Source organism: Entelurus aequoreus, linkage group LG18 (assembly GCF_033978785.1).
Source record: "Entelurus aequoreus isolate RoL-2023_Sb linkage group LG18, RoL_Eaeq_v1.1, whole genome shotgun sequence".
Classification (NCBI taxonomy): Eukaryota; Metazoa; Chordata; class Actinopteri; order Syngnathiformes; family Syngnathidae; genus Entelurus; species Entelurus aequoreus.
This window is the reverse complement of record NC_084748.1, coordinates 20,026,544-20,042,829: the sequence shown is the minus strand read 5'-3', so window position 1 is coordinate 20,042,829 and position 16,286 is coordinate 20,026,544. Positions and strand designations below refer to the sequence as shown.

General features: G+C 46.6%; 1 protein-coding gene across 1 annotated transcript; it reads right to left on the bottom strand.

Moving 5' to 3' along the window:
* Positions 1 to 5,102: 5,102 nt before the first annotated feature.
* Positions 5,103 to 9,915, bottom strand: LOC133633924 (uncharacterized protein K02A2.6-like). The gene is made up of 2 exons (XM_062026738.1): positions 6,874 to 9,915; positions 5,103 to 6,795 (listed from the first exon to the last, which is right to left on the bottom strand). The coding sequence occupies exons 1-2, from the start codon at positions 9,371 to 9,373 to the stop codon at positions 5,387 to 5,389; spliced, it is 3,909 nt and encodes a 1,302-aa protein (XP_061882722.1). The 5' UTR covers positions 9,374 to 9,915; the 3' UTR covers positions 5,103 to 5,386.
* Between the last annotated feature and the right edge of the window lie 6,371 nt (positions 9,916 to 16,286).

Here is a 16,286-nt window from a genome sequence, read left to right as displayed (position 1 = left end):
ACAAGAAGGGTGTGTTATAGGCAAGTTGACCATTTCCATCCAGTATGTAGGCAAATACCTAGCATAGTTTACACGATCATAAGCAAAAAACCATGCCATCATCAAGCGCACTGTTGACAGGTGAAGCTGCCAGTCTGATTCTCGTGTAGCTCTCACAAACAGAAGGAGTATTTGCACCATGTCAATGTAAGAACTCCAGAAAGCAAACGTTGGGTTTTCGGCAGTTCTCTTTTCCACAAAGAGAGCATACTTTGAACACATTTGGTCAAATTTCTGGTTTGCACACAAAACATCCACTGTTCTGTCTGGGAATGTGTCTTTGATTTCACTGATGACAGCCATGCACTCATCTCTCCCCGCTGGTGTCAAAGAGTCTAAGAATGTGCTGAATCTGGCACGTTGCAGGCTCTCATACATAAGTTTCTGTGCCCTCATGCTGCGGTTGTAATGATGACCACTGATCACACCATTGATGGAACCTGGGGCAACAACTTCAGACTCAATGAGTATGTCTTGCAGTCCTGCATCACCAAACCTTTTTCCTATAATCCCTAGGAAAGACATGCAAGTATGAAACTCACCAAGTCTAATCACAAGGCGTTTTGTCAATTCCTGGTCCTTCCAGCGGATTTGCTGAGCTTTGGCATATATAGCCTGGTCAAAAACTACCACTACATGGTCCAGTGCTAGCTGATCAGCAATTTCAACACTTCGCTTCAAAATCGTGTTAACTGTTGACATCTCCGTCTGTGAAGCCTCAATGACTGGAAGATAATACAGTGCTGACTTTGGCAGAGTGGCCCCACTTTGGAGCAGTGTATGGAAACCTGTCCAGCTTGGCACTGTGCATGCTTCAGCATCTGTGTACTTTACTGAAACATATGCCAGTTCAGTTTTGGCAGCAGATACAGTGTTCAACCTGTATGTTTCTGCATCCAATGGAACACTTCCATGGTGACTCAAGTTCTGTGGCCCGTGTCTTTTAGACTGTTGGTAGTGTTCTACGGGGTAGCTAGGAGGTGGTTTGAATGATTTAACTGCCTTCTGTAGTGGCTGTCTCTCTGTTCTCGACACAGTTTCAGTGACAGAACTTTGGAGCATAATGCCATTTGTGTGGTGAGTAGTTCCATGACCTGACAGTGTCTCCTCCCCAAAATCAATGTTGTCCCACACCAGTATTGTGGGTGCCTTCTGTGCGAATCCCTTGGGTATTTTGTTTCTACCCTCTAAAAGTTGTAGCTGAGCAAGGCTAGTGTCAAGACTGACAACTGTGTCCCGTGAAGCACAATGTCCTAACCTATTCAGCAGTGACAGAACATTTGATGAACCTGTTAAATGGCGAACAGTTAGACCAAGACACAATGACTTGGGTGTCTGCTTTCGACCTTTAGATGCCAGATACACAATGTCTTGACAAAGAGAGATAACCTTTAGATTCACATCATCAGGAACATCAACATAACAGGCTAGTGTTGGCTCTTCTGTTGCACCTATAATCCAGGCAATGAAGTTGTACAGTTCAACAGGCACAACAGATTTAGCTTCAGATACATTTAAATCCTCTGCTGTGGGAGGCCACGGGCATTTCATACCGGGAGAGTCACTTAGAAGGCGCTTCAATATCAGCCCTGCACTGTAAAGTGTCCTTGTGTTCTCCGTGGTATTCTGACCAGCTGTTGTACTAGCCGTGTGTTCACTGTCACTTTCAGCTTGGCTTTCAGCTTGGCTCACCTCAGTTGACTCGGTAGTTGATGGTGATGTGCCTGATGGCAGAGGTACCCTGTCTGCTAACGATAATGTCTCAACAAAAACCATTTCAGAGACGTTGCGCTGGGGAGGGCAGTGGAAAACCAGCTGGGGGAAATCACGGACCAACCTTCTTTTCAGTTTATCCCTCCTGAAACATAAAGTTAAAGGGAAATATGAGCACATTACACACAGACACACAGACACAGACACAGACACACACACACACACACACACACACACACACACACACACACACACACACACACACACACACACACACACACACACACACACACACACACACACATCAATGATAATCAAATTACTTTAAACATACTCTCATAGCCTTTATGGGGAGAGACTAAATCTATAAATAATAAACTTTTCAGTATGAATATTTTATTATTTTTGTTTCAGTTACCTGTAGCCTGAAGCATCAAGATCTTCGTGCTTCTTAACGGTGTCCACGAACAACTTCCTTAGCTTGTCCATTCTCAGCACCTCTTTGTCAATTATAATCCTTTGACGGATCACTTGGTCACAGAAGAGGTTGTAGCTGTCAGCAAAGGGTTGTCTGAAAACACACACACACACACACACTTAACATGTGCAAAGAGTCATGCTTTCAAAGCTGTATCTTAAGCAAAACTAAATATAAGCTGCATGTTGTTGAATTTTTTTTTACTTTTTAAATGTGAGCAAAATGACAGTACAGTGTAATTACTCACATTTCTTCATCTCTGGTTGCAGTGTGCGTTGCTGTAGACAGTGACAAGAACCTGGTGTACTGTCTGTAACAGGTCCTATGGTACCGGACCTCTATAGCAACACAGTCTTTGTCGTTGATGTGCAGAAGAATGGCAGCATCTTTCTTAATCTCAGCTGCCTTCAGCAACTGGCCTTTAAAAGAGAAATAATTAGAATAAGCTTTATTGGCAAAATCAGAGATTTACAAGTAAAAAAGTGTGTGTGTGTGTGTCTTGAGTGGGGGGTTGGAGAGGTATTTATGACCCTGTGATTTACGACTCTGTGATGTGAGCTGCTGAACTCCCAGCTAAACATTCCAAGATTCAAGATATCTATTGTCATATGCACAGATAAACAGACAGTCACACTGCACAATGAAAAGCTTATTTTGCTGGTCCCCCTTGCAAATTCACAAAATATAAATATAAATATAAACTTAAGCTAAATAAAGAATCACAGAATATAAAAATTAAACAAGAATAAACTTAAACTATATTGCACACTTACAATACACTTACTAAAAATGTAAATGCTAAGGATGTTTAATACTAATAAATATAATAAAATAAAATAAGAAACAAAAATAAAGAAATAAGATAAAGTAAATTAAAGTGTGGATCTTACAACAGATCTATAGTGGGCATGAGTAGACAGAAGCAGTATTGCACATTCAGTTCACAGTGAAGATGATAATGGATGATATGACAATGATGATGTATAAAGTGCACTATGCATTCTTCAATTATTGTAGCAGCAGTGGAGGTGACATGAAGTCACAGCAGGGATGTGGGTAGTGGTCACAGTTCAGTCAGTTCAGGGATGAGGGGTGAGGTGTGAAGGTGTGCGGGGGGAGGGGTGGGGGTTGTGATGTGTAAATCAGTCCAGGGGTGTGTGTGTGTGTGTGTGTGTGTGGGGGGGGGAGAGAGAGATTGGGGCTGTGGTGTGAAGGTATATGGGGGGATGGGTGGGGCTTCCTTTCCTAGGCCAGTGGTTCTCAAACTTTTAAATTCCAAGGTCTCCCCTTAACTCTGACAGTGTATAAATGGTCCATTTGGTTATTACAAAGTAACAACACATTCTTTCAATCCTACGCTATGTACTGTAACATTATTACTATAGATTCACACACGTGTGTGTGTGTGTGTGTGTGTGTGTGTGTGTGTGTGTGTGTGTGTGTGTGTGTGTGTGTGTGTCACATACCTGCCGACACGGTTTCTGCTTGTGTGAGTTGATCCCTCTGGCGTTTTCCTCCCACACGAGTGTACTTTTCCACTTTTTGACAAATTATACAGATGGCTGGCAGGACGGGGCCGGCAGAAGCAACGGGCAAACCTGAACGAGATCGAAGTTTCTTTCGGGGAGTTTCAGACGTGCCTGCTGACTGACCTGCGGCTGCAGATGGTTCTCCCACCGCCCGTGCGGTCCTTTTCTCGGCATAAAACAATGCAGATTTATCTGTAAAACGTCGGTAGCATGTTGCGTGAAACCCAGCGTCGTCAGGAATAGCGTCAAAATCTACATCCGAGCAATGTTTATAGATTTCTGCCAGATGCTTGTTCTGGTCTTGCAGACAAAGCCACTGTTTTAAATAGTTTCTGTATGTGTCCCACCGTGTCCGAGTGAAGTGCTGGACGTCCTCATTGTTCACAGATGAAAGATGCATATAGCATCTTTTATTTTCCTCTTTACGCACTTTTTTTCTAACTTTTGAGGTCTTTCGTTCCTCTTCACTCTCGGATGTTGTCGTCGCCATAGCAGGTATGTTGTTAGAATAAAGCTGCTACCTGATTGGTCCATGTGACCAAAACCGCGCCACTCCCCACTAGATATCACTGCGCCTCACTGAAAAATAGTACCGGCTTTCAACACCGATTACACAAAATGGGCTAGGTGTCAATTTCCGAACTTTTGGTATCTTACTTACTACCAGTAAATCTATTTTATGAAGTAAAAATGATGTTGTGCCGTTGGTGTGGGAGCGAAACTGAACGATATGAGCCTTGACCACAGGCACTATAGTTTGTGAACCCGTTCTCAAACAATGGCAATAAAACTATTCTGATTCTGATTCTGATTCTTCACAGGTGTCATAGTTGTGATGACTTCAGTGACAATCTACAATGTAAATAGTCATGAAAATCAAGAAAATGCGATGAAATGAAAAGGTGTGTCCAAACTTTTGGCCTTTACTGTATATAAAGTTATTCCAGACTTGCAGTTCTCTTCCAAACCCTAAGGGGCAGTGTCTCCAGAAGGAGAAACTGTAGCTTTTGTTGACTAGTGCAGGTTTTTCAACCTTTTTTGAGCCAAGGCACATTTTTTGTGTTGAAAAAATGCGGAGGCACACCACCAGCAGAAATAATTAAAAAACGAAACTCAGTTGACAGTAAAGAGTCGTCTTCGCAATTGTTGGATATGACTTTTGTGGTAACTTGTGCTCTTTTTCAAGGACCACTGGAAAAGGTTCTTAGCCGAAATACACTTTATTAAAGTACTGCAGAGTTACTATTAATACAGACACGGAGCCGACGTAACATTGCTGTCTATCGGAGGATCACATACACAACCCAGAAGTCCTAGGGACATCACATAGTAAACAGCACATGCGAAAATCATCCATTCCTTATCCTACAGCGACACCAAGTGGGCACTTGGCTATATTGCCGTTGTTCTAATGAGTGCAACTTAATAATGCTTTCATGAATGTTCACATTATAACACTTCTCCCCCTTTAGATTCCAACATTCCCAAAAATATAAATGGACTTTGAGAAAACCCAAAACGGTGGTTATCATTAGCTGGCGTACACATAAACTTAAAGTACTGTCTCAGCAACTGTTTAGCAATATAAACCTGAAAACATGAAAACATGGCAGATTTAAACTTTCAGTCACACATTCAGTCTGTCTGGAGGTTTGCGAGTGCGATGCGACCTTCGCACTACCTCTGGTGACCCAGCAGACACCGCTGGTGTGGGTGACTTCGGTGGATCTGGTGTAGGGAGACTGGGAGAGGTCTGGATGTCAGTGTGAGAGTGTCCATCCTCTCCAGAGGAAACAGAAGCCTCTGTCCTTGTCTCAGACTCTGGCGAACCCACCCCTACTGCTGTTGGTCCAGCCCCTGGAAACTCAGTGGAACTGTCTGTCTCTGAGCCTGTATCCTGCCGCAGGCGCACATGGTCCTGATGTCTGCGGAAGATACGTCCATCAGTCAGCTTAACAACGTAGGAAACTGGCCCACTCCTCTTGAGAATAATCCCAGGTAGCCACTGCTGGTTGTTGTTGCTGCTGAAGTTTCTCACATAGACACAGTCATCTGGTTTCAACTGTCTCTCACGTGCATGTTGATCATGTCTTTCTTTCTGTTTTTCCTGCTTTCCCTGCACTTTTGCCTTCATGTCCGGACGCAGCAGGTCCAGTCTTGACTTGGGCCGACGCCCCATCAGCATCTCTGCTGGCGTGCGCCCCGTTGTAGTCTGTGGCGTGAGGCGGTATTTAAACAGGAATCGTGAAAGCTGAGTGCTGAGTGAGTCACCTGTCATTCGCTTCAGGCCCTCCTTCACTGTCTGAACAGCCCGCTCCGCCAGTCCATTTGAGGCTGGGTGGAAAGGAGCTGTTCTTATGTGATGAATGCCGTTCTGTTGCATGAACTCACTGAACAACTCGCTGGTGAAAGTCGGACCATTATCAGTGACTAGTGTGTCAGGCAAGCCGTGTACTGCAAACACTTGCCTGAGTTTGTCGATGGTTGTGGGGGCTGTGATGTTGCTCATGATGTGGGCCTCAATCCATTTAGAATGCGCATCCACCATTAGGAGAAACATCTGCCCCTTAAAAGGGCCCGCAAAGTCCATATGTAGCCTAGACCAGGGACGGTCTGGCCACTCCCATGGGTGCAAAGGAGCAGGTGGAGGCATGTTCTGATTAATCTGACACTGCGTGCATCCTTTCACTTTGTCCTCCAGATCCTTATCCAGTCCTGGCCACCAGACATAGGATCTTGCGAGGCTTTTCATCCGCGATGCACCTGGATGAGTCTCATGTATTTCCTCCACAATCTGTGAACGGCCTGGGGGAGGTACAATGACCCTCGCACCCCAAAAGATGCAGCCATCTTGCAGACTCAGTTCAGTTTTACGTTTAGTATAAGGCCTCAACTCCTCTCCTTCTATCACACTGGGCCAGCCTTGTAAAAGGAAAGTTTTTACTTGGGACATGACTGGGTCCCTCTCTGTCCACTGTTTGATCCGGGATGCTTTCACAGGTGTCTCTTCCAGCTTTTCCAGTGAGAAAACAGTCTCTGGAGGCACATAAGTAACAGCAGGCGTGTCAGGTAAAGGCAGCCGACTCAGTGCATCGGCATTTGCGTTATCCTTACCTGCTCTGTACTCTATGGCGTACTGGTAGGCTGACAGTGTGAGCGCCCAACGTTGTATCCTGGCTGAGGCCAGCGGTGGGATACATTTGGTCTCACTGAACAGGCTCATCAGTGGCTTATGGTCTGTGTAGATCTTGAATGCGCGACCATAGAGATACTGATGAAAGCGCTTGACAGCGAACACGATGGCCAGACCTTCTTTGTCTAGCTGTGAGTATCCCTGCTCCGCTTTTGTCAGGGTACGTGAAGCAAAGCCAACCGGCTTCTCTGATCCGTCCTCCATTACATGCGAAAGAACTGCCCCGACTCCATAGGGCGAGGCGTCGCATGAAAGTGTTATCTGTTTATCCGGGTCATAGTGAACCAGGAGCGTTGCTGAATGGAGGAGCTCTTTCACTTCCTTGAAAGCTGCCTCCTGCTCCTCACACCACTGCCATTTCGTGTCATTGTGAAGCAACTTGTACAGTGGGGCCAAAACTTTTGAGAGGTCGGGCAGAAACTTGCCATAATAGTTCACCATGCCTAAGAACGATCTGAGTTCAGTGATGCATTTGGGGTTTGGAGCTTCCTTAATAGCTCTCACTTTGTCTTCCACTGGGCAGAGTCCCTGTGCTGTGATCCTGTGTCCCAGATAGGTCACACTTGGTGCTAGAAACACACATTTGCTGCGCTTTAATCGCAGCCCTGCTTCTGAGAGTCTCTTCAGCACCTCTTCCAAGTTAGCCAGATGCTCCACCTCCGTGGCCCTTGTGACCAAAATATCATCTAAGTACACTGCTACATGCGGAATCCCCTGCAGCAGAGTGTCCATTGTTCTTTGGAAAATGGCAGGACTGGATGCCACTCCAAACACCAGGCGATTGTATTTGAATAAACCTTTGTGTGTGTTGATCGTGACGTACTCTTTTGAATCCTCGTCGAGCAGTAGCTGTTGGTAGGCCTGGCTCATGTCCAGCTTTGTGAACAGCTTACCCCCTGCCAGGGTCGCAAACAGGTCGTCTATGCGTGGCAATGGATACTCCTCCAGCTTAGAGACCTGATTCACTGTGACTTTGTAGTCCCCGCATATCCGTGCAGTTTTGTCCTCCTTTAACACTGGAACAATGGGTGCTGCCCACCTTGAAAACTGGACGGGCTTGATGATGCCCAGCTTCTGTAATCGTTCCAGTTCCTCTTCAACTTTGCCTTTCATGGCATAGGGCACTGCTCTGGGCTTGAAAAACCTAGGTGTGGCTTCAGGGTCAACATGGAGCTTTACTGTCATGCCCTTAAGTGTTCCCAGCTCATCCTTGAACACATCACTGTATCGCTGCAGAGTGACCTCTGTTGTGCTTGCATATTTTATTTCATGCCAGTTGAGTCGGATTTTTCTAAGCACATCGCGGCCCAAAAGACTGGGCCCTCTGCCTTTAGCGATCACCAGCCTGCCTTTAGCTTTTTGACCCTCTGCTAAAATGTCCACATAAACCACTCCCAAATGAGGAATGGGCTGCCCTGTATAGGTCCTAAGTTTGAGCTTTGATGGGCGGATGGGAGGCTGGTTAAACCCCCACGTCCTCCTGTAAGTGTCTTCACTGATAACGGAGGCTGTAGCTCCTGAATCAATCTCAAACTTAATGTCCTGCCCTCCTACAGTGACTGTTGCATAGTAAGGCTCAGGTGGTTCTTCATCCGTTTCCACACCAAACATGTTAAAAGAACACACAGCCTCTTTATCTTCTTCATCTAGGTGATGTGTGGCTGCCTGAGCCTGCTGCATTTTTCCCAGCCCCGGCTTGCCCTTCCCCTTTGAGCTTCTGCACTTTTTGGCTAAATGTCCCTTTTTGTTACAAGCATGACAAACAACGTCTTTAAATTTACAGTCATTTGCATAGTGTCCCCCTCCACAACGAAAACACTCCACTTTTCTTTCATGCTTACCAGTCTCTCTCCTGACATGGTGCACTGCTGCTGTTTGTGCTCCTCCATGTCCTTTCTGGATATCCTTGGCATTATTAGCAGCCATCTCCATGCCTTGGGAGATTTCCAGAGCTTTCTTGAACGTCAGTGGTGGAGTTTCCCCCAGCAGGCGGCGTTGTGTGGCGTCATTATTAATGCCGCACACTAATCTGTCACGTAGCATATCATCTAACACTGCCCCGAAATCACAATGTTCTGACAGCTGCCGTAACTCGGCTACAAAGTTAGCCACAGACTGACCTTGCCTCCTGAAGTAGCTGTGAAACTTGAATCTTTGGACTATCACAGAAGGTTTTGGATTGTGGTGGTTTCCCACGAGCGTGACAAGATCATCATATGGGATCTCTCCCGGTTTCCGCGGTGTGGCCAAGTTCCTTATCAACTTATAAGTCTTTGCTCCACACGCACTCAGGAGAATAGAGCGCTTTTTATCCTCTTCTGTAATCCCATTAGCAGAGAAAAAGTGTCCCAACCTTTCTTCATACTCCGTCCAGTCCTCGTGTCCCTCCACAAATTCACCGACAGTCCCATATGTAGCCATCCTAGCTTGAGGCTCCCTCTCCACGCAGCTCTTCTGTAGCTCCGGGTGCCTTTTTTATTTCCTCTTCAAGCTGCTCCTCTGCAGCCGCCGACACACACTGCCGTCCTCCGTTCTGCTTCACTGCTGCGAACTGCGTCTCTCCTCTGTGTTTTTCCTCGGCGCCGTCGGTCACGCACGGCCGCCTAGCTTACTTAGCACACTTAGCTTAGCTTACAAAACAACAAACCGGAGACACACGAAAAAAACAAAAACCAGTTCACCTCGTCGCCAAAAATATGTGGTAACTTGTGCTCTTTTTCAAGGACCACTGGAAAAGGTTCTTAGCCGAAATACACTTTATTAAAGTACTGCAGAGTTACTATTAATACAGACACGGAGCCGACGTAACATTGCTGTCTATCGGAGGATCACGTACACAACCCAGAAGTCCTAGGGACATCACATAGTAAACAGCACATGCGAAAATCATCCATTCCTTATCCTACAGCGACACCAAGTGGGCACTTGGCTATATTGCCGTTGTTCTAATGAGTGCAACTTAATAATGCTTTCATGAATGTTCACATTATAACAACTTTAAACTAGGGCTGGGCGATATGGCCTTTTTTTAATATCCCAATATTTTTAGGCCATATCGCGATACACGATATATATCTCGATATTTTGCCTTAGTCTTGAATGAACACTTGATACTGTCATGTCTGTGTTCATGTTTTTGTTTGGCCATGTGCTGTTTTGTTTTTTGGACACTTCTTTAGTTCCTGGTTTCACTTCCTGGTTTTGTTGTTTCCATGGTTACTCATTAGTTTCACCTGTTCCACGTTTGGACTCACACATTCATGCCATGTTCACAGTTTCTTGTCACGTAAGTTTTTGTTTAATGTTCATAGTTCTCCGCCATTGTGCGCGCCTTTTGTTTTGTCTAGTCAAGTTTTTTACCTCCGCTGTGAGCGCCTTTTGTTTGTACCTTTGTTTGAGTTTATAGTAATTAAACTATGTCTTTACCTGCACGCCACGTCCGTTCCAATTATTTTGCACCTCGGGAGAGCAAACCACGCCAAAGACCGAGTCTTGACAGATGTCGCCAGCATAAGAGCTCTCCCGCAAAAAATTTGGACCATTTTGACGAGGCAACGTGGGAGGTCCTCCGCGCGATGGAGGAAGAGACACTCCGCCATTCCCCCATGGAGCGCAGGGATCTCATGTGGGGTCCGGCCGGCAAACTGGTGCCGATCAGCTCCCTTTGGCCCGGGGACGTTGGCACGTCATCCCTGTCCCGGAAGCGGCGCTCCAGACCGAGGATGTCAGGGAAGGTGAGCGGACAGCACGCTGCGCTCCTGCAGGCTCCTCCCCCTCCGGGCGGAAATGGAAATCAGCCAGCCTGGCAGCTCAAGGAGCACTCCACAGACCTGGAGATTGTTTTCCCAAATTCTTTACCGGTTCAATCCAAGCCACCCAAATTCCATGCCCCGCCCCCCAGGACTCATGCCACGCCCAAGTCAGAAATTTTTTTTTCACCCACAAAAGCCCAGGTGGGGGGGAAAGAAAGACATTTTGGACAATTTAGAGGGGAGGATTCTGCCCTCCTCCTGAACCCCCTCCGCCCACCCCAAAAGACGGTTCCAGACCGCGGGGAGCGCGTCTGGTATCCGCTCCTTGAGGGGGGGGCTAGGGCTGGGAATTGTTCAGGTGGGGTGGCTCAGCATCGTCACGCCAAGCCACAGCCTCCAGCACGACCACCACCACCTGTCTTTCGACCTGCCAAGCCACAGCCACCAGCACGACCCCCACCACCAGTCTTTCGTCACGCCAAGCCACAGCCTCCAGCACGACCACAACCACCTGTCTTTCGACCTGCCAAGCCACAGCCACCAGCACGACCCCCACCACCAGTCTTTCGTCACGCCAAGCCACAGCCTCCAGCACGACCACAACCACCTGTCTTTCGACCTGCCAAGCCACAGCCACCAGCACGACCACCACCACCAGTTTTTCGACCATGCCAAGATCCACCTGCTCCACGCCCAGCTCCACGCCAAGCGCCACCAGTACCTGCTCCACGCCAAGCGCCACCAGTACCTGCTCCACGCCAAGCGCCACCAGTACCTGCTCCACGCCAAGCGCCGCCAGTACCTGCTCCACGCCAAGCGCCACCAGTACCTGCTCCACGCCAAGCGCCACCAGTACCTGCTCCACGCCAAGCGCCACCAGTACCTGCTCCACGCCAAGCGCCACCAGTACCTGCTCCACGCCAAGCGCCACCAGTACCTGCTCTACGCCAAGCGCCGCCAGTCGCAGCCCCACGCCGCCAAGCGCCGCCAGTCGCAGCCCCACGCCGCCAAGTGCCGCCCGTGGCTGCCCCACGCCGCCAAGTGCCGCCCGTGGCTGCCCCACGCCGCCAAGTGCCGCCCGTGGCTGCCCCACGCCGCCAAGTGCCGCCCGTGGCTGCCCCACGCCAAGACCCGCCAAGTGACCAAGACCCGCCAAGTGACCAAGACCCACCAAGTGACCAAGACCAAGAACCGCCAAGTGACCAAGAACCGCCAAGTGACCAAGACCAAGAACCGCCAAGTGACCAAGACCCGCCAAGTGACCAAGACCAAGACCCGCCAAGTGACCAAGACCAAGACCCGCCAAGTGACCAAGACCAAGTCCAAGCACCGCCACGCCAAGTCCAAGACCAAGACCAACCACACCAAGACCAACCACGCCAAGTCCAAGACCAACCATGTCAACACCAAGACCAAGTCCAAGACCAACCATGCCAAGACCAAGACCCAGACCCTCGCCAAGACCAAGACCCTCGCCAAGACCAAGACCCTCGCCAAGACCAAGACCCTCGCCAAGACCAAGACCCACGCCAAGACCAAGACCCGCCACGCCAAGCTTCGCCGCCTGACGTACCAAGCCAAGCTTCGCCGCCTGACGCACCAAGCCAAGCTTCGCCGCCTGACGCACCAAGCCAAGCTTCGCCGCCTGACGCACCACGCCAAGCTTCGCCGCCTGACGCACCACGCCAAGCTTCGCCGCCTGACGCACCACGCCAAGCTTCGCCGCCTGCCACGACAACGCGCCCACCTCCTCGTCGGCCAAGGATGTGGCCATTCCATGGGCGTCCGCCACGCCAGGTGCGCCGACCTCATCGTCTGCCACGAATGTGGCCATTCCCAGGTCGCCCACCTCGTCAGGTTCAGCGGCGGTCTACCCGCCGCCGCCACCTGACTCTGCCCCGGTGGATTCGGGGACACCTGGTCTGGCGACCCACCGCCATGTCCCCCTCCCTCCCTCCCATGACTCTTGATCCTGTTTTTTGTTTTTGGCCATCTGGGATCTGTCCGTAAGGGGGGGGTTCTGTCATGTCTGTGTTCATGTTTTTGTTTGGCCATGTGCTGTTTTGTTTTTTGGACACTTCTTTAGTTCCTGGTTTCACTTCCTGGTTTTGTTGTTTCCATGGTTACTCATTAGTTTCACCTGTTCCACGTTTGGACTCACACATTCATGCCATGTTCACAGTTTCTTGTCACGTAAGTTTTTGTTTAATGTTCATAGTTCTCCGCCATTGTGCGCGCCTTTTGTTTTGTCTAGTCAAGTTTTTTACCTCCGCTGTGAGCGCCTTTTGTTTGTACCTTTGTTTGAGTTTATAGTAATTAAACTATGTCTTTACCTGCACGCCACGTCCGTTCCAATTATTTTGCACCTCGGGAGAGCAAACCACGCCAAAGACCGAGTCTTGACAGATACATGTAATCACAGCAGTATGATGATTCTATGTGTCTACATTAAAACATTCTTCTTCATACTACATTAATATATGCTCATTTTAAACTTTCATGCAGAGAGGGAAATCACAACTAAGTAAATTTAGCAAAACTGTATTTATTAAACAGTTATTAAGCAGTGGCACAAACATTCATGTCATTTCCAAAACAGAAAGTGCAAGATTGTCAGAGACATTTTAAAACAAGCTATAAGTGCATTTTTGTGCACGATGACACACAATATATTTCAATAAGTGTCACATAAAAATGAGCTGCATATCAAATAGTATATGTCCTACAGTGTTGATGTGGAAATAGTTGCTTCGGCATTTAGTTGGTGTGGCACCGAACGGAGATGTTGACATGATGTAAAGACATATTTCCGCTTGAAGCCAACCCACCGTCAGACGATGGACTCTGTGCTGTTTTTCTTGGGAATTAATTATCCCTCCATTTGTTACCAGATTCGCACCTTCTTTCTCTCGTATTACAACTCAAACCACACCGTTAGCTGTTAGCATCACAGCTAACGTTACCATGTCGCTACCTCTCTACCTTAAACCGCAATAAAAGTACACCTCCAGGCAACTTCAACCCTAAACTAACACCCTCTCCGGATTGTAAATAATCAAATAATCAAATGTAAATAATCAAATGTAGATACTTTTTCTTATGCTTTCTGATCTCTCTCTCTCTCTATGTCCACTACTTGCTGTACATATCCTACCAAGTAAGACCTACACTGTTTCAATGTCCATTTTTTCTGATGATGCAATTGTTGATGCTGATTGTTGATGACAGAAGTGTTGATACCAACCAAACCTACCCCCCCCCCCTCCCTCCATATCCCACACCCCGGATTGTAAATAATGTAAATAATTCAATGTATATTCTCTGATGATTATCTTGTGTGATGACTGTATTATGATGTTAGTATATATCTGTATCATGAATCAATTTAAGTGGACCCCGACTTAAACAAGTTGAAAAACTTAGGTTTACCATTTAGTGGTCAATTGTACGGAATATGTACTTCACTGTGCAATCTACTAATAAAAGTTTCAATCAATCAATCAAAAAATCTTGCTCCGTGTGAGCGTGTGACGTTGCTCACGTGACAGTATGTGACATATGTAAGAAGGTGCGCTTGTTTTAAAGTCTCTGTGAGAAGGAGAGACAGGAAAGAGTGAGAAACGCATGCAGTTTAATGCCCCGCAGCTAAAAGCAACTGCGTGAGAACGTATACTCGAATATCACAATATAGTCATTTTCTATATCGCACAGAAACAAACCCGCGATATATCGAGTATATCGATATATCGCCCAGCCCTACTTTAAACCATAACCAAGCATGCATCAATATAGCTCTTGTCTCAAAGTAGGTGTACTGTCACATCACCCTGTGACTTATTTGGAGTTTTTTGCTGTTTTCCTGTGTGTAGTGTTTTAGTTATTGTCTTGCGCTCCTACTTTGGTGGCTTTTTCTCTTGTTTTGGTATTTTCCTGTAGCAGCTTCATGTCTTCCTTTGAGCGATATTTCCCGCATCTACTTTGTTTTAGCAATCAAGAATATTTCAGTTGTTTTTATCCTTCTTTGTGGGGACATTGTTGATTGTCATGTCATGTTCGGATGTACATTGTCTTTGCTCCACAGTAAGTCTTTGCTGTCGTCCAGCATTCTGTTTTTAATTTGTAGCCAATTCAATTTTAGTTTTGTTCTGCATAGTCTTCCCTAAGCTTCAGTGCCTTTTCTTAGGGGCACTCACCTTTTGTTTATTTTTGGTTTAAGCATTAGACACTTTTTTACCTGCACGCTGCCTCCCACTCTTTTCGACATCGACAAAGCAATTATCGGCTGCCACCTACTGATATGGAAGAGTATTACACGGTTACTCTGCCGAGCTCTAGACAGCACCGACACTCAACAACAACACATAATTTGCAGACTATAATTACTGGTTTGCAAAAAATATTTTTAACCCAAATTGGTGAAATTAGATAATCTCCCACGGCACACCAGACTGTATCCCACGGCACAGTGGTTGAAAAACACTGGACTAATGAAGTGACAACATTGACATTTGTGTCTACACTGGAACTATCCATCCATCCATTTTCTACCCCTTGTCCCTTTTGGATCTCGGGGGGGTGCGGGAGCCTATCTCAGTTACATTTGAACTAATCATTCCCAATCATCAGATTACTTTTGATGGACGTTTTACTTATAAACCAGAGGATATTACATTCGAAAAGACGGACCGTGCAACTTCTGAACAAGTCGTGGCAGAGAACGCTATTATTATTTGCAGCGATATTCGGCCATTTAGGGCATGGGACAAGAGAGAGCTACCATGTACCGTATTTTCCGGACTATAAGGCGCAATTAAAATCATTTTTTTCTCCTTAAAACTCGACAGTGCGCCTTATAACCCTGTGCGCTTAACATACGGAATAATCCTGTTTTTGCCTACCGACGTCGAAGCAATTTTATTTGGTACATGGTGTAATGATAAGTGTGACCAGTAGATGCCAGTCAAACATAAGAGATACGTGTAGACTGCAATATGATGGCAATATGACTCAAGTAAACAACATCAACGTTCCATTGAAAATATAGAACATTACACACGGCGCTCAAAAATCTATCAAAATGTTTTAGTACGACTTTGGTAAGCTATGAAGCCGCACCGCTTGATGGATTGGACTGTGCTTCAACATATGAGTATTATTATGGTTTGTGTATAATGTAAGACATATTATCTGGCGTTTTGTTTCGCATTATGCAAAAGCAACTTTTCTTACCTTCTGGTACCAGCTGATCTGTATTTGGGATCTGCATAAATCCTGAAAAATTGTGCGGGGGTCCGCCTTTACACCGTAGTCGATAAGCTTCTTCTTTTTCTCTATCTTCTTGTTATGCGACATTCATCCTCCGCTGTTGCCATTTTTAATATAAAGTAGTGTAAAGTTCTTACTTATATCTGTCAGTAAACTCGTCACGAAAGCGCTAATACATACCGATGTAGTGAGTTTACATTATTAACCCATGGAACTTTAGTTATTAGAGAGTTGCGGTCCGACGGTTTTTCACGGGACACATTTCCAGCGTTGTTATTTCTAGATGAGGAGATGCTGCTCCCTTATTGATTTAAGTA